The sequence below is a fragment of the Muscardinus avellanarius genome, assembly GCF_963383645.1.
Source record: "Muscardinus avellanarius genome assembly, chromosome: X".
NCBI lineage: Eukaryota > Metazoa > Chordata > Mammalia > Rodentia > Gliridae > Muscardinus > Muscardinus avellanarius.
In genome coordinates, this window is record NC_137792.1 from 538,706 (window position 1) to 557,861 (window position 19,156).

General features: G+C 30.6%; 1 protein-coding gene across 4 annotated transcripts in view; it reads right to left on the reverse strand.

Annotated features, from left to right (window-relative positions):
- Positions 1-12,878: 12,878 nt before the first annotated feature.
- NLGN4X (neuroligin 4 X-linked) overlaps positions 12,879-19,156 on the reverse strand; it is a gene marked incomplete at both ends in the record, with an annotated part of 81,591 nt that continues 75,313 nt past the window's right edge. For all 4 annotated transcript variants that reach the window (XM_080718557.1, XM_080718559.1, XM_080718558.1 and 1 more), the window contains one exon: positions 12,879-13,755. In XM_080718557.1, coding sequence (XP_080574683.1) covers positions 12,879-13,755 — 877 coding nt within the window. The remainder of the gene's footprint in view (positions 13,756-19,156) is intronic.

Genomic DNA, 19,156 nt, shown 5'->3' on the forward strand with positions numbered 1-19,156 from the left:
TTCAACCCAGGGCGATTCTACCTTCGAGCCACACACACCCCCATCCCTATTTTATTTTATTTTTTTATTTTGAAACAGGGTTTCGCTAAGTGGCTGGTATATATTTATATTTATATTATATATTATATTTATTTATATTTATATATAATATATAGTATATAATGTAATATATATTTAATTATATATATTTATATTTATATATTCATATTATATATATTTATTTATATATTTATATATTCATATTATATATATATTTATTTATATATTTATATATTCATATTATATATTTATTTATTTATAAATAAATTTATATATTTATATACTTATATATTTAGTAAATATATAAACATATATATAAATATAAAAATATAAATATTTTAAATATATATAAATATATTTATATGTTTATATATATTTATATTTATATGAATACATATTTATATATGGCTGAGGATGCAGCTCGGAGTTAGGATGAGCTGAGTTCACTTCCTAGCACCAGAAGAATCAAAACAACAACAACAATAACAAAATCAACCAGCTAACAGTGAGCACAGTAGATAGAAACTAGAAAAATGGGTTCCGAGGATCAAAGAGAGGCTCCATAATTCAGCCCACATACCTGCCTGGTCTTTCTCTTCCGCCTTCTTTTTTTTATTTCTATTTATTTATTTTTTTTTCTTTGCAGTACACTGGGGATGGAACCCAGGGGCACTCTACCTCTGAGCTGCACCCCCAGACCTAATTTTTTACGATTCATTTATTTATCTATTTATTATTTTTTATTTTATTTATTTCTGCGGTACTGGGGATGGCACCCAGGGGCATTCGACTTCCGAGCTACACCCCCAGCCCTATTTTTTATTCTTTATTTTTGAAACAGGGTCTCACCGAGTTGCCGAGGGCCTCGCCAAGTAGCTGAGGCCGGCCTCGAACCGCGATCCTCCTGTCTCAGCCTCCCGAGCACGCTCCACGCCCGGCGCATTTTTCTTACTGTCTTATTTGACTCTCCAGCCTGACCCATGGCAAAAACCATCGGGTCTATGTATGTAAAATATCCTCGGAGCCATCCTGGGCTGAGCACCAGAAACCTTGGGCCCCAAGAAATATAATTCCTTCTCTACCCTGTTGTCACCAGGCACCCTGGTCGATAAAAAGAATAGAATAAAATAAAATAAAATAAAAAATAAAATAACATAAGTAAAATAAAATAAATAAAATAACATAAATAAAATAAAATAAAAATAAAATAAAAAGACTCCATTGAGGACTCGCACGCTATTTTTACAGCTAGGGGAAAATATTATTTAATTAATTTTAAATAAATAATATTTTATTATTTAAATAAATAATTAAAAATATTTAATTATTTTAAATATTTAATAAATAAAAATAATTAAAAATATTATTTAAATAATTTTAAATAAATAATATTTTATTATTTAAATAAATATTATTTAAATAAATAATTAAAAACATTTAATTATTTATTGTAAATATTTAATAAATAAAAATTAAAAATATTATTTAAATAAATAATATTTTAAAATATTATTATTAAATAAAAATATTATTTTAAAAATAATATTTTAAATATTTTAAATAAATATTTTATTATTTAAATAAATATTATTAAAATAAATAATTAAAAGTATTTAATTATTTTAAATATTTAATAAATAAAAAATTTAAAAATATTATTTAAATAATTTTAAATAGATATTTTATTAATTAAAAATATTTAATTATTTATTTTAAATATTTAATAAATATAAAAATCAAAAATATTTAGATAAATATTATTTTAAAATATTATTATAGTTAAAATAAAATTATTATTATTATTATTATTATTATTATTATTATTATTATTAAGTGTACTCCGTGGAATACTACTCAGCACCAAACAAGGTCATTCTGCTTTTTTTTTTATGACTACGCTTGGGAAAATGGAGGATGTTCAGTGGAAAACGAGTCAGCCGTGATAAAGGAAAATTAACCACGTGACCTCACAGATAGGAGGAAGGGATAGAGAGGAAGGCGGGAGAGTTTGCTCGAGGGTCCAGCTTCGTTAGGAGGACTGAGCGTCAAGTACTTGCGGCGATGGTTGTGTTGCGGGACTTGGTTCCATCACTCCGTAGGCCAGAAATAAATTATAACAGAAATTCTCTAGAAATAGCGATGTGCGATCATGGGAGGCGGGGCACGCCTGTCATTCCAAGACGTGGGAGGCTGAGGCAGGAGGATGGCGCCTTGGAGGCCGGCCTCAGAAAGCGGCGAGGCTCTCATGTACCCGGGGAGACCCTGCTTCAAAATTAAAAATAAAAATAAAAATAAAAATTAAAAAAAATAAAAGAGGCCGGGGCTGTCGCTTGGAGGTAGAATGCTCCTGGGTTCGATCCTTCATACCAAAAATTTAAAAAAATAATAATAATAAGTAAATAGAAAAAATTTGGTGAGATTTAATCTCATACCTCAGAATTGAGTATCACATTTAAATTTTTTTTTTTTTACACTAAACACGAAGAGACCAATGATAGAATTTGAGGTTTCCGACCATATATATATATATATTTTTTCGCCTCCAAAATCGGAGAGGTCAGAGTCAGCTACTCTCCGTATTTGCCCAATTTTCTATTTTTCTCTTCCTAACAACGTACACGAATCAACAGAACGTCACACGTGGGTATAAATTCTCATTTTCCCCTGGTAAATAATTTAAAAAATAAAAGATTACCTTTCCACATACAATCTCTACATGGACAGACATGACAGCTCAGGCGACGAGTCTGTGTTTGTTTCTCCTACATTGCATGGGACACACTGGAGGGGGAATAAAGGAGCCTCCAAATCCACATCAGAAGAACGAAACGTAAATTAAAATTAAATTAAATTAATAAATAAAATAAATTAAAAATTAAATAGATTAAATTAAAAATTAAAAATTAAATAAATTAAAAATTAAATTAATAAATAAAACAAATTAAAAATTACAAATAAATTAAATTATTAAAATTAAAAATTACAAATAAAATAGATTAAATTGAAAATTAAAATTAAAATAAATAAATAAATTAAATTAAAATTAAAAATAAAATAAATTAAATTAAAATTAAAAATAAAATAAATTAAAATTAAAATTAAAAATTAAAAATAAAATAAATTAAAATGAAAAATTAAAAATAAAATAAATTAAATTAAAAATTAAATTAATAAATAAAACTAAAATTAAAAATTACAAATAAAATAGATTAAATTAAAAATTAAAATTAAAATTAATTAATTAATTAAATTAAAATTAAAAATTAAAAATTAAAAATTAAATAAATTAAAATTAAAATTAAAAATTAAAAATTAAATAATTTAAAATTAAAAATTACAAATAAAATAAATTAAAATTAAAAATTACAAATAAAATAAATAATTAAAATTAAAATATAAATCACAGGTTGAACATCTCCAGTTTCCAAAACCGAAATCTGAGATTCTGGAACTTTTTTAAAACACCAACACGGAGGAAAAAATTTTCAGCAAACAAAAAGACAAGGAGTTAAGCTGTCATCCCAGAACTCGGGAGGCTTACAATTTAATTTTTGTGTGTGTGTTAGGATTGGGCCACGCAGCAAAAAAATGTGAATTTTCGATGTGTGTAGCTGAGGATTGAATCCAGGGGTAAAATATCTCCCAGCTGTGCCCCCCCCTACTCCATCCCTATTTTATTTTTCTATTTTCTATTTCTATTTTATTTTTCTATTTTCTATTTTCTTTTTCTATTTTATTATTCTATTTTATTATTCTATTTTCCCTATTTTATTTTTCTATTTTCTATTTTATTTTTCTCTTTTATTTTTCTATTTTCTATTTTATTTTTCTATTTTTATTTATTTATTTATTTTTTTGGTGGTCCTGGGGTTCCTGGAAGCCCTTCTACCTCCGGGCTACACCCCCAGACCTATTTTTACATTTTTATTTGGAAACAGGGTCTCCTAAGCCAGCGCGCGCGGCTGGCCTCGAACCTGCGCGATCCTCCTGTCTCTGCCTCCCAAGCGCGGGGATGACAAGCGTGCGCCACCACGCCCGGCCTATTTTATTTTTCTATATTCTATTTTTTCTATTTTATTTTTCTATTTTCTATTTTATTTTTCTATTTTATTTTTCTATTTTTTATTTTATTTTTCTATATGTGGAGACCAGGTCTCACTGAGTGGCTGAGGGTCTCTTGACTACGGGGTTGAGGCTGGCCTCCAACCTGCTCTCAGCCTCCCAAGTCCTGGGGTTTACAGATTTGAGCTGCCCCACCTGGCTCAGGATAGATTTTTCAAGTGAAATCCCTTTTCAATAATAATAATAATAATAATAATAATAATAATAATGAAATAATAATATAAAATAACAATAAAGTAATAATATAATAATATAAAACAATAAAAATAAAATAATAAAAATAAAATAATAATAAAAATAAAATAAAATAATAATAAAATAAAAACAATAAAATAATAATAAAATAGTAATAAAATAATAAAAATAAAAACAATAATAAAATAATAAAAATAAAAACAATAAAATAATAATAAAATAATAAAAAATAATAAAAAACAATAAAATAAAGACAATAAAATAATAATAAAAAATAATAAAATAATAAAATAATAAAAAACAATAAAATAGAACAATAAAATAATAATAAAATAATAATAATATAATAATAATATAACATAATAATATTAAAATAATAATATTAAAATAATAATAATAACAACAATAATAATAAACACAGGCTGTGTCTGGATCTTGGCTCCGGCGGTCTGGACCGTCCTCCAGTGGCGCTGAAGATGGCGTCTCTTCTTTCTTCCCTCTTTTATTGTAGATTTGTGCGGTCAGGCCGGGCGCCCGCCAGGACCAAGGGCTTTTCGAAATTTTTTTAATTAAAAAAAAAATGAGATTTTTGTGCCTAACAGCAGAAAACAAAGCTACGGCAATTAAGTAACAGAACTGAGAATATTTTCCTTTTTTTTCCCCTTCCCGTGAGCCTCCTGTCTCAGCCTCCCTCAGCACCCTAGCAGGACCCTGTTTCAAAATAAACAAATTAAAAAAGCAGGAAAAGGGAGAATTGGTGATCGGAGGGCAGAGGTAGAATATCCCCGGGTTCAGTTCCCAGAAAAAAATAATAAAGAATCAACTAAATACTCAGGAAAAATCTCTGCACAGTTGCAAAAACCTCCTAAAAGCGCATTTCCGAGAACAAATATCCTTTTCGTTTAACAAGACACGAAGATGATTTAAAAAAAAAAAAAAAGGTAACTGTTCTTTTAATACTTGAAAAATCGCACACACAGAGAAAAAAATAAACCAAGAAAACACAGGATGAGCGTATTTGTTCTAAAGCTGTGTTCACCAATAACGCACATACCCCAAAAAAAGAGGTTGCGGGGACATGAACCTATAAGAATAAAGAAAAACAAAAACAAAAAATTGGCAGATTTTTAAAAACATGTATAATAATTTTATAATTAATAAATAAAACAAATAATAAATAAGAATTTTTGTAATTGAAATTAGGTAAAAACGTATAATAATTTTATAATTAATAAATAAAAATAAATAATGATGGATAATAATTTGTGTAATATTTGAAATTAGGTAAAACATGTATAATAATTTTATAATTAATAAATAAATAACAAAAATAAATAATGGATAATTTTTGTAATATTTGAAATTAGGTAAAAACATGTATAAAAATTTTATAATTAATAAATAAGTAATAAAATAAATGATGGATAATAATTTTTGTAATATTTTAAATTAGGTTAAAACATGTATAATAATTTTATAATTAATAAATAATAAAAATAAATAATAATGGATAATTTATAATATTTGAAATTAGGTAAAACATGTATAATAATTTTATAATTAATAAATAAGTAATAAAATAAATAAGAATGGCTAATAACTTTTGTAATATTTGAAATTAGGCATGGTCTGATTTTTCCTTTTTTCTTTTTCTTTTCTTTTTTTTATTTTTAATAAAAGGAACTGGAGATTGAACCCAGGGACATTTTACCTCTAAGTTACAAACCCCAGCCCTATTTCATTATTATTTTTTTATTTTGAAACAGGGTCTCGCTAAGGTGCCCGGGGTCTCTCTCGCCACGTTGTGATAAAACAGCAGGGTACCACAGCCCGTGAGACTGTATCGCATCCGCCAAAGTATAAAAAAATAAAGAAAAAAAAAGAGAGAGAAGGCTTATGAAATCAAAGAAAAAAATATAGAGCAAATTTAAAAAATTAATTTTTTGAATTAAAAAAATATATAGAGCAAATTTTAGAAATTTTAATTTTTTAAATTAAGAAAAATAAAAATATAGAGCAAATTTAAAAATTAATTTTTTAAATAAAAAAATAAAAAATATAGAGCAAATTAAAAATTTAATTTTTTGAATTAAAAAATTAAATAGAGCAAATTAAAAATTTTTAATTTTTTAATATAAAAATATAGAGCAAATTTAAAAAACTTAATTTTTTAAATTAAAAAAATTAAAAAAAATAGAGAGCAAATCAAACAATTTTGGACAAGAAGGCTTTGCCGTACCGATTCTTAGAGGGAAACTGAGACCCTGAGGTCACACCAAGCTTCTCCGGGTGGAGTCCGGCCTGGGAGGGCTGCGGTGAATATCAAATATAGATAAATTTCTTCTCCCTGGGTGTGACAGCGATTGATTTTTTTTCTTTTTTTCTTTTTTTCCCTTTTTTTAACCTCTTGAGATTGAGAAAAAAAAAAACAAAAAACAAAACCCACCCGCCACCCGCCGACCTCATCAGGCGACATGGGATTTTTTGCAACCAGACGGACAACAAGAAACGACCAGACAAGAGAAAACAAAGGAGAAGCGACGCGGGCCGCCCCGCCGCCTTCAAAGAAAGAAAGGACGCCTCGTTATTTGCACAAAGCATTAGAAAATACTGTGATATTTTATTATTAAAAATGCTGCTGAAAACTTTATACATATGTGTCCAGCCATATATAATTCTTCTATCATTACTTAAGGCAAAATAAAAAGAGGAAAAACAAAATCGCAACATAATAACCCAAGGAACCATTAAACCCTGCGTGCCTTTGAAGATTGAGAATAAAAGCCTAAGAAAGTACCTTTTTATTTATTTATTTTTTTACTCATTTTTTTCTCCTTTTTTTTTCTCTTTTTTTAATAGATAGCAAGTATATTTTTTTTTGTCTCATAGAACTCTATGAAGATTCTAGAACCTCTCTCCGCGTAGAAATAAGATATCCTTTACGACGTATTAAATTGCTTATTTTTTGAATCATAATCCTCTGTAAAAGCTAAAATTATCCACGTGACGGGGACGCTTGGTCTGTTTATTATTTTTTTTTCTTTTTTTTTTTTTTGTCTTTTTTTTTCCCCCAAAATGTCACTAGGCAGACGCATGACCGTACGTATTGCTAGCAGAAGACGGTGTGTGTGTGTGTGTGGGGGGGGAAATACTAAACAAATACTGTTTTTTTCACGTTAACAAACAGACGGAAAAAACATCAATGCAGCTGAGCGTCCATTGCTGTTATAATTATTATTTTTTCTTTTTTTTGTTTTGAGCTGGGCCTTCGTGGCGCGGCCCGGCGAGGGGGTCATGAGCACAGCTTGCAGAAATGGCGGGAGCCTTCGGACGTGGCGGTCTGTCTTCAGCGTCCGTGACTCCTCCTGTCTACACTAAGTCGGGGTCATTTTGACTCACATGTTTATATACAGGGATTAATTCTCTCATTCAACACCCACAGACAAAACAGGACACGGGACGGGGCTGTGTGACTTTTATGCATTGCTAAGGTTTCCTTTTCTTTTTGTTTTTTAATTAAAAAAAAAATTTTTTTCCCCCCTAGAGGTCAGCTATGCTGATTTAAATGGAAAAAAAAAAAAAAAAAAAAAAAAAGGAAAATTTTGGAAATGGGCTGACTTTGGCCCCCGAGGCGGGCTTTCAGAAATAGGTGCAATCCAGATCAGATTCAACCTCTCTCCCCGCATCTTTGGCTACTGTTTTCTTGGCGGAGCACTATATTATTTTTGAGAAAGAAAAAAAAAAAAAACTAAAAGAAAAAATTGTTTTATTTTTGAGGAAAACAGCAGAAAAATCATCTTTGAGGAAAATGGAAATTTTATTTTTGAGGAAAATGAAAAAATTATTTTATTTTTGAGATAAACGGGAAATTCTTTTATTTTTGAGAAAAATGGAAACATTATTTTATTTTTGAGAAAAATGAAAAAATTATTTTATTTTTGAGAAAAACGGGAAATTCTTTTATTTTTGAGAAAAATGGAAACATTTTATTTTTGAGAAAAATGAAAAAATTATTCTATTTTTGAGAAAAACGGGAAATTATTTTATTTTTGAGAAAAATGGAAAATCATCTTACTTTTGAGAAAAATTATTTCATTTTTTAGAAAACCCAGACATTTTTCTTATTTTTGTGAAAAATTTTAAAAATGTATTTTATTTCTGAGAAAGACAGAAAAATTATTTCATTTTTGAGAAAAATGAAAATTACTTTATTTTTGAGAAAAACAGAAAAACTATTTTTGAGAAAAACAGAAATCTTTTCTTATTTTTGAGAAAAATAAAAAAAATGTATTTTATTTTTGAGAAAGACTAAAAGTGTACAACAACCAAGACAAGATAGATTTCCTTCCACCTTAAAAACACTAAAAATAAAAAAAAATTTTTTTTTTCCTCTTTCAAGGAAAAATTACCAGGGACATTAAAAAAAAAAATAACATGCCATTTGGAAGGGGAAGAATTGTTTTTTTTTTTCCTCCTCTGATCCCCAGGTTGCCAATTAAAAGCGGGTGAATTGTTTGTGTTTAATTATCTTGGCACCGAAGCGGCCCGAATTTCCCAGAAAAACGCATGCAAAGTACTATTAATGTTCTTCTTCACCCTCTTTGATCTCTCTTTCTCTTTTCTGAGATCAAACTGACATGGGGGTCGCCCTTATGCAAAAAAATAAAAAATAAATAAATAAAAAAAATAAAAAGGTGATATATTTTCACACACATGATATAAAAAGTAGATTTTTTAAAATATATATATATATATATATATATATATATATATATATATATATATATATATCACAAAAATTTTGCTTACAAATAAATAAGGGGCTTTCTGGTTCAGGAAAAAAAAATAATAAATGCATCTAATTAGCAAAGCGGAGAAGGGGAATCTCACCCGCCCAAAGAGAAAAGCCTTTTGCAGCTGCTGAAGTCACACAAGAGGCGTATTGAGTCCGGGGCCTGCAGTGGACCCAAAGCTCGCTTTCTGGTTTTTTCTTTTTTTCGTTTTTGCCTTTTTTTTTTAAAATTTATTTTTGGCAGGGCCCAAGTGGGGAAGAGACTTTTTTTTTTTTATCTAAACAAAGTCAAAGGGCCGGGATTACAGACCAGGACTTGTGTCTGTCTCTGAGTTGAAGTCACGGTTCACCACGTGGGGGGGATGGATACCTATTTTTTTTTTTTTTTTGCTTTGCTAAAATGAAAACAAAAGAAAAGAAAAAAGAAAAAAAAAATAAAGTTTTTTCTCCAAAAATGGAGTTGGTTTCTTAGCAGCAATGCCACGCATGCAGTTTCATTTTATATTTTATTTTTGCTTTGCTTCTGTTTCATTTTTATTTTTATTTTTTGCAACCCAGAAGGGGACAATGGACTAGCCGGGTTTTTCTCCTATAGGATATTAACCGCGTCCTCCTAGGAAAAAAATTAAAAAAAAAAAAAAACCGAATTAGCTAAGAAAAATAAAAATTTTTTAAAAATGTCTTTTCTGTTGTTGTTGTTGTTTACAACAAGTAATTAAGGAATAGAAGCCTTTTGTTGTTGTTAATGACCGGGGAGGAAACAGAGGTGATGAGACTAATGTATATATATATATTTATATATTTATATACATTCAGAACACAATGAAAACCACAGTCTTACCAAAAGCTCTCTCAAACTAAAAACACGCATAAAACCTTTTTTTCCCTCTCTCTCTCTCTCTCTCTCTCTCCTTTCCCTCCTCCTGTGTGTGTTTTTGCTTCAACCCACAGCTATATACATTTTTTAATTATTTTTACAAAGTTTCTTAAATATAGTTCAGGCTGGCAAAAAAAAATAATAAACACAAAACAAACAACAAATTTAAAAAAAAAAACTTTTTTTTTTTTTTTGCCCAGAACTGTATGGAATTTTTCTGCATAGTCAATTCTTTTAATAATAAAAAGTCTCCTTTGCCTTGTCTCTCTCTCTCTCTCTCTCGGATCACAGCTCCTGATCCTGGGTCAGAACTCACACCGGTCCAGACCTAAGAAGAGTCATCCGTCATCCGTGATATGGCACATAAAGAACTCTTTATTTTTTTAAATTTATTTATTTTTTTTTCAATTGCAATTTAAAAACAAAAAACCCTTGTGTGTGTGTGTGTGTGTGTGTGTGTGTGTGGTTGTGTAGATGTCCCCTGGCTGAAAGTTCCCAGAAGCATTTACTGTTCTTGTTACACCGGAAAGATGCAGGTCCTTGGAGAGTGTTGTTGTCCCAACTCGCCAGACACGTCCTACCGGAGCGGAAATAATTTTTTAAAGCAGTTATCATAACAGAAAAAAGATATACTTTTTTTTTTATACTCCTTTCACATTTCCTAGGATCATGGAGGGCAAGTAGGAGGAAGAGAAAAAGAAAATAAAGAAGAAAGGGAATCTTGGGGACCATGTTGTCTCCTCTTCTTGTTTCTCCAGTTTGTTTGCTTGTTTCTCGTGAGAAGGGGGTCTCCTTTTCTTGTTTCATGGGTTTCTTTTCTTGTTTTTTCGTGGGATGGGGTCTCCTTTGCTTTTTTCACGAGTTTCTTTTCTTGTTTCTTGCGGGATGGGGTCTCCTTTGCTTTTTCCATGAGTTTCTTTGCTTGTTTCTCATCTCCTTTGCTTGTTTCACCAGTTTCTTTGCTTGTTTCTTATGGGATTAAAAAATAAAAAAAGGTTTCCCGGTCCGAAGGATAGATATACCTCTGTGTATAGATATATATGAGTTTCTTTGCTTGTTTCTCATCTCCTTTTCTTGTTTCACGACTTTCTTTGCTTGTCTCTTGCGGGATAAAAAATTAAAAAAAAATTAAAAAAGGTTTTCTGGGTCCGGAGGATAGATATACCTCTGTGTATAGATGTATGAGTTTCTTTGCTTGTTTCTTTTCTCCTTTTCTTGTTTTCACGAGTTTCTTTGCTTGTTTCTCATTTCCTTTGCTTGTTTCACGAGTTTGTTTCTAGTCTCCTTTTCTTGTTTCATGGGTTTGTTTGCTTGTTTCTTATGGGATTAAAAAATAAAAAAAGGTTTCCGGGGTCCGGAAGATAGATATACCTCTGTGTATAGATATATATGAGTTTCTTTGCTTGTTTCTTGCAGGATTAAAAAAAAAAAAAAAAAAAAAAAAAGGTTTCCAGGGTCCGGAGGATAGATACACCTCTGTGTATAAATATATATGAGTTTCTTTGCTTGTTTCTCGTCTTCTTTTCTTGTTTCACGAGTTTGTTTCTTGTTTCCTTTTCTTGTTTCACGACTTTCTTTGCTTGTTTCTTGCGGGATAAAAACAAATTAAAAAAAGAAAAAGGTTTCTGGGGTCCGGAGAATAGATACACCTCTGTGTATAAATATATATGAGTTCCTTTGCTTGTTTCTCGTCTCCTTTTCTTGTTTCACCACTTTCTTTGCTTGTTTCTTGTGGGATAAAAAAAAAAATTAAAAAAAAAAAAAACAACAACAAAAAGGTTTCCGGGGTCCGGAGGCTAGATACACCTCTGTGTATAGATATATATGAGTTTCTTTGCTTGTTTCTTGTCTCCTTTTCTTGTTTCTCGAGTTTCTGTTTCTCGTCTCCTTTTCTTGTTTCACGAGTTTGTTTCTTGTCTCCTTTCCTTGTTTCTCGAGTTTCTTTGCTTGTTTCCTGTCTCCTTTTCTTGTTTCACGACTCTCTTTGCTTGTTTCTTGCGGGATAAAAAACAAAACAAAACAAAACAAAACAAAAACAAAAAGGTTTCTGGGGTCCGGAGGCTAGATACACCTCTGTGTATAGATCTATATGAGTTTCTTTGCTTGTTTCTCGTCTCCTTTTCTTGTTTCACGAGTTTGTTTCTCGTTTCCTTTTCTTGTTTCTAGACTTTGCTTGTTTCTCGTCTCATTTTCTTTTTTCACGAGTTTCTTTGCTTGTTTCTCGTCTCATTTTCTTTTTTCACGAGTTTCTTTGCTTGTTTCTAGTCTCCTTTTCTTTTTTCATGGGTTTGTTTGCTTGTTTCTTGTGGGATTAAAAAATAAAAAAAGGTTTCCGGGGTCCGGAAGATAGATACACCTCTGTGTATAGATCTATATGAGTTTCTTTGCTTGTTCCTCGTCTCATTTTCTTCTTTCACGAGTTTCTTTGCTTGTTTCTCATCTCCTGTTCTTGTTTCTCGAGTTTCTTTGCTTGTTTCTTGTGGGATTAAAAAATAAAAAAAAGGTTTCCGGGGTCCGGAAGATAGATACACCTCTGTGTATAGATCTATATGAGTTTCTTTGCTTGTTTCTCATCTCCTGTTCTTGTTTCTCGAGTTTCTTTGCTTGTTTCTAGTCTCCTTTTCTTGTTTCATGGGTTTGTTTGCTTGTTTCTTGTGGGATTAAAAAATAAAATAAGGTTTCCGAGGTCTGGAGGGTAGATACACCTCTGTGTATAGATTTGCTTGTTTCCTGTCTCCTGTTCTTGTTTCTCGAGTGTCTTTGTTTCCTGTCTCCTGTTCTTGTTTCACCACTCTCTTTGCTTGTTTCTTGCGGGATAAAAAAAAAATAAAATTAAAATTAAAAAACCGCCGGCTATACCCTGGTGGTGGAGTGTCCGTGCGGCAGGTTGGAGCTGTTCTGGCCGCCGCCCCCGAAGGTGTTGAAGGTGTGCAGGGGCGGCATGGCGGCCAGCGAGTTGGGGATCATGGTGATGGTGCTGGGCGCCATGAGCGGCACGTCGTCGGGCGAGCGGCGCAGCGTGAGCGTGTAGTCGGGCGGGCAGGCCAGGCGCAGGGCATCATGGGCCGGCAGGGCCTCGCAGTCGTGGTCGCCCCCGGCGGCCCGGGGGGGCTCCAGCGGCTTCATCTGCAGCGACACGAGGTCGTCGGCCTGCAGGTGGCGGCGGGCCAGGTCGTTGGCCGCGGCGGCCGCGCGCTGCGGGCTGGGCCGGCGGTGCGAGTCATGGCGGCGCTTGTCCTTCTTGTAGTAGAGCGCGGCGAAGGCCAGGATGTTGAGGAAGAGCAGCGAGGCGCCCACGGCGATGGTCACGCTCAGCTCGGTGGAGTAGTCGCGCCGCGTCTCGATGAGCACCGTGCCGCCGCCGTCGCCGCGGTCGGGCGCCGCCTTGGGCAGCGCGGGCGTGAGCGCCGGCCGCCGCGTGGTGGGCCAGGCCTTAGCAGGCGACGGGCGGCGCGCGCTGCCCGCCGGGAAGGACGTGAGGTCGGGCGGCGGCGCGCGCGTGGTGGTGGACACGTACTGGAAGATGTCGTGCAGGTTGTGCAGGTGCGGCACCAGCTCCAGCCAGAAGGCCACCTTGGTGGCGCGGTAGTGGTCTCGAACCCGCGGCTTGAGGCCGATGTGCAGGTACAGCTGGTCCTTGGGGTTGTACTTGGACCAGGCCACCTCCTCGAAGCGGTTGGGCTTGGTGTGGATGAACTTGGTGTCCTGCGGCACCGGCTGGTTGGGGTCGCTGCGGGCGGGAAAAAGCGAATTGAGTCCAGAGGGGGTGGGTGGAAAAATTAAAATAAATCCAGAGGGGGTGGGTGGTAAAAATTAAAATAAATCCAGAGGGGGTGGGTGGTAAAAATTAAAATAAATCCAGACGGGGTGGGTGGTAAAAATTAAAATAAATCCAGACGGGGTGGGTGGTAAAAATTAAAATAAATCCAGAGGGGGTGGGTGGTAAAAATTAAATTAAATCCAGAGGGGGTGGGTGGAAAAATTAAAATAAATCCAGACGGGGTGGGTGGAAAAATTAAATTAAAAGTGAATGGTTTAAAAAATTAAATTAAATTAAAAGTGAATGGTTTAAAAAAATTAAATTAAAAGTGAATGGGTTTTAAAGTTAAAGATGAATGTTAAAAAATTAAATTAAAAGTGAATGGGTTTTAAAGTTAAAGATGAATGTTAAAAATTAAATTAAATTAAAAGTGAATGGGTTTTAAAGTTAAAGATAAATGCTAAAAAATTAAATTAAAAGTGAATGGGTTTTAAAGTTAAAGATAAATGTTAAAAAATTAAATTAAATTAAAAGTGAATGGGTTTTAAAGTTAAAGATAAATGTTAAAAAATTAAATTAAATGAAAAGTGAGTGGGTGTTAAAAATTAAATTAAAAGTGAATGGGTTTTAAAAAATTAAATTAGAAACGAATGGGTTTTTAAAAAATTAAACGAAATTAAAAGTGAATGGGTTTTAAAAATTAAATGAAATTAAAAGTGAAGGGGTTTTTAAAAAAATTAAATTAAATTAAAAGTGAGTGGGTGTTAAAAATTAAATTAAAAGGGAGTGGGTGTTAAAAAATTAAATTAAAAGTGAAGGGGTTTTTAAAAATTAAATTAAATTAAAACAAGGGGTTTTAAAAAATTAAATTAAATTAAAAGTGAAGGGGTTTTAAAAAATTAAATTAAAAGTGAATGGCCCGGAATGAGGAGGTTTTAAAAAATTAAATAAAGTTAAAGATAAATGCTAAAAAAAAATTACATGAAATTAAAAGTGAATGGGTTTTAAAAAGTTAAATTAAAAATGAATGGCCCGGAATGGAAATAAAATGGGAAATGCGATAATAAGGCATGGAATAAATGGGATAAATTATAAATAAAATAGAAATGGGAAATAAGATAATACGTAAAATAAATGGCATAAAATGGAAATAAAATAGGAATGGGAAATAAGATAATACGTAAAATAAATGGCATAACATGGAAATAAAATAGGAAATAAGATAATGTGTAAAATAAATAACATAAATTATAAATAAAATAGAAATGGGAAATAAGGCACGAAAGAAATGGCCTGGAATGGAAATAAAATAGGAATGGGAAATAAGATAATATGCAAAATAAATGAGATAAATTATAAATAAAATAGAAATGGTGCATAAATTATAAATAAAATAGAAATGGGAAATAAGATAAGGCACAAAATAAATGGCATAAAATGGAAATAAAGAAGGAATGGGAAATAAGATAAGGCATGAAAGCGAAATAAAATAAATAAACAAAATAAAGTGAAAATAAAATAAAAATAAAAGTAAAAAACAACATGAAATAAAATAATAAATAATATAAATAAAATATAAAAATAAAATAAAAATAAATAATTAAATAAAATATAAAAATAAAATAAAATAAATAAATACCAAAATAAAAATAAATAACATAAATAAAATAAAAATAAATTAAAATAAATATAAATAAAACATAAAAATAAATAATATAAATAAAATATAAAAATAAAATAAAAATAAATAATATAAATAAAATATAAAAATAAAATAAAATAAAAAAATAAATATCAAAATAAAAATAAATAACATAAATAAAATAAAAATAAATTAAAATAAATATAAATAAAACATAAAAATAAATAATATAAATAAAATATAAAAATAAAATAAAATAAACAATGAATAAAATAAATAAAATAAAAATAAATGATTTAAATAAAATATAAAAATAAAATAAAAATACAATAAAAATAAAAATAAATAATATAAATAAAATATAAAAATGAAATAAAAATAAATAATATAAAATATAAAAAACAAAAAAATAAAAATATAAAATAAAAATAAATAGCATACAATAAAATATAAAAATAAAGTAAAAATAAATACATAAAAGTAAATACAATAAAATAATATAAAAATAAAGTAAATGAGAGAGAGAGTCGCACTTTGAAACTGGACAAGGAAATCTCCAAACAAGATAAAACTGAAAAGTTAACATGTGTCCGTGGCTAATGCTCAGCAACACCCCAGCGGCGACAGACAGACAGACAGACAGACAGACAGACAGATGCACCTGCCCCAGGCCGTGTCCGGCCTCCTCATTTCCTGGGAATCCCGCCCTCCTGCCCCGGGGTTCCATCCCCAGACCCGCAAATAATAATAATAATTAATAATAATAATAACAACAACAACAATAATAATAACAATAATAATAATAATAATAATAATATTAATAATAATAATGATAATAACGGAAAGAATTTGAGAAATACCTAGGAAATACCAGAAAAAAAAATAAAAAATACCAGAAAAATATAAAAAATACCAGAAAAAAAAATAACAGAAAAATTAAAAAATAACAGAAAAATAATGGGCAGGGAAAGAGGACGACAGGGGAGTATCATCATTGCAAAAAGCAAAAAAAAAAAAAAAAATATTTGGTGTCGCCGGTGCGCTTGCAATCCCAGCATCTGGGAAACTGAGGCAGGAGGACGGCGGTTCGAGGCCGGCCTCAGCTACTTAGTTGGGGCCCTCTGCAACTCAGGGAGACCCTGCTTCAAAAATAAAGGACTAAAAAATAGGGCTGGGGGTGGAGTTCGGAGGTAAAGTGCCCCCGGGTTCCATCCCCAGTACCACCAAAAAATAAATAAAAAATAAAAATAAAATAATAATAAAAATAAAATGATAAAAAATAATAAAAAATAAAATAATAATAAAATAAAATAAATAATAAAAATAATAAAAATAAAAATAAATAAATAAATAAAAATAAAAATAAAAATAAAAATAAGCTAAAATAATAAATATATAAAATATACAAAAATAATAAAAATAATAAAAATAAAATAAAAAATAATAAAAATAAACTAAAACTAATACAAATATATAAATATATAAAACTAATAAAAAATAAAAATAATAAAAATAAATAAAAATAAAATAAAAATAAATAAAAAATAAATAAAATAAATTAAAAAATAATAAAAGTAATAAAAATAAAAATAAATAAAAATAAAAAATAAAAATTATAAAAATATAAAAATGAGTTACAAATAATAAAAATAAATAAAAATTAAAAAATAATAAAAATGAAATAAAAATAATAAAAATAAAATAAAAAATAATAAAAATGAAATAAAAATAATTAAAATAAAATAAAAAATAATAAAAATGAAATAAAAAATAATAAAAATATAAAAATTAAAAGTATAAGAACAACAAGCGGAGCCGGTGCGGGTTGGGGGCCACCTGTGCATGTCTGTGGGGCGTGCTGTGTACACGTAAGTGTGCCGTGCGGCCTAGAAGGGTAGCGCGGTGTCTGCCGCCTGTATACCAGCATGGTGTCGAGTGTACACAGGGTCACGTCTACACCGCACGGTGCCACAGACAGCCGCATGGTGTAGACTCTGTATCACGGTGTCCACCGTCCGTGTACCATGCGTAGCTTAGAGTGTACACGATAATATTGTATATTCGGTGCACTGGGCCATCCTAGAGAAAGTGAAGTTGAAAACTAGCTTTTTTTAAAAAAATTTTTTTATTGGTGTATTATATTCATATATCATATTGGGGTAAAAAGAACCTTGCGTGTGTGAAAAGTAACTTTTAATGGAAAAATGGAAATCGAAGCTGGCCGTGGTGGGCACGCCTGTAATCCCAGTACTCGGGAGGCTGAGACCGGAGGATCGCGGTTCGAGGCCGGCCTCGGCTACTTAGCGAGGCCCTCTGCAACTCAGTGAGACCCGGTTTCAAAATAAAGAATAAAAAATAGGGCCGGGGGTGTCGCTCAGAGGGAGAATTTCTGCTCCTGGGTTCAGTCCCTAGTACTGCAAAAAATAAATTAAATAAATAAAAAATAAGAAATAAAAATAAAAAATAGGACTGGGGGTGTCAGAGGTAGAATGTCCCAAGGTTCCATCCCCAGTGCCGTAAAATAATAATAATAATAATAATAATAATAATAATAATAATAAAATATGTAAAAAATAAGAATAGTAAATAGGGCTGGGGGGGTGTGTGGTCGGATGGAGAATGTCCCTAGGTTCAATCCCCAGTACCGCAAAAAATAAAATTAATGAAAAATATAAAAAAATAAAAAAAATAAAAATAAAAAATAGGGTTGGGGTGTACTTCAGAGGTAGAATACCCCTGGGTTCAATCCGCAGTACTGTAAAAATAAATAAATAAATAAATACATAAATAAATAAATAAATAAATAATAAATAAATAAATATTAAAAGAATAAAAGTAAAAAATAAGGCTGGGGGTGTACTTCAGAGGGAGAATGCCCCTGGGTTCAATCCTCAGTAATGTAAAAATAAATAAGTAAATAAATAAATAAACAAAAATAAAAACAGAATTGAAAATAAAAAATAGGGTTGGGGATAAATAAATAAATAAATAAATAATAAATAAATAAATAAAAATAAATATTAAAAGAATAAAAGTAAAAAATAGGGGCTGGGGGTGTCCTTCAGAGGTAGAATGCCCCTGGGTTCAATCCTCAGCAATGTAAAAATAAATAAATGAATAAATATACAAAAATAAAAATAGAAATAGAAATAAAAATAAAAAATAGGGGCTGGGGGTGTACTTCAGAGGGAGAATGCCCCTGGGTTCAATCCTCAGCAATGTAAAAATAAATAAGTAAATAAATAAATAAACAAAAATAAAAACAGAATTGAAAATAAAAAATAGGGTTGGGGATAAATAAATAAATAAATAATAAATAAATAAATAAAAATAAATATTAAAAGAATAAAAGTAAAAAATAGGGGCTGGGGGTGTCCTTCAGAGGTAGAATGCCCCTGGGTTCAATCCTCAGCAATGTAAAAATAAATAAATGAATAAATATACAAAAATAAAAATAGAAATAGAAATAAAAATAAAAAATAGGGGCTGGGGGTGTACTTCAGAGGGAGAATGCCCCTGGGTTCAATCCTCAGCAATGTAAAAATAAATAAGTAAATAAATAAATAAACAAAAATAAAAACAGAATTAAAAATAAAAAATAGGGCTGGGGGTAAATAAATAAATAAATAATAAATAAATAAATAAAAATAAATATTAAAAGAATAAAAGTAAAAAATAGGGGCTGGGGGTGTCCTTCAGAGGTAGAATGCCCCTGGGTTCAATCCTCAG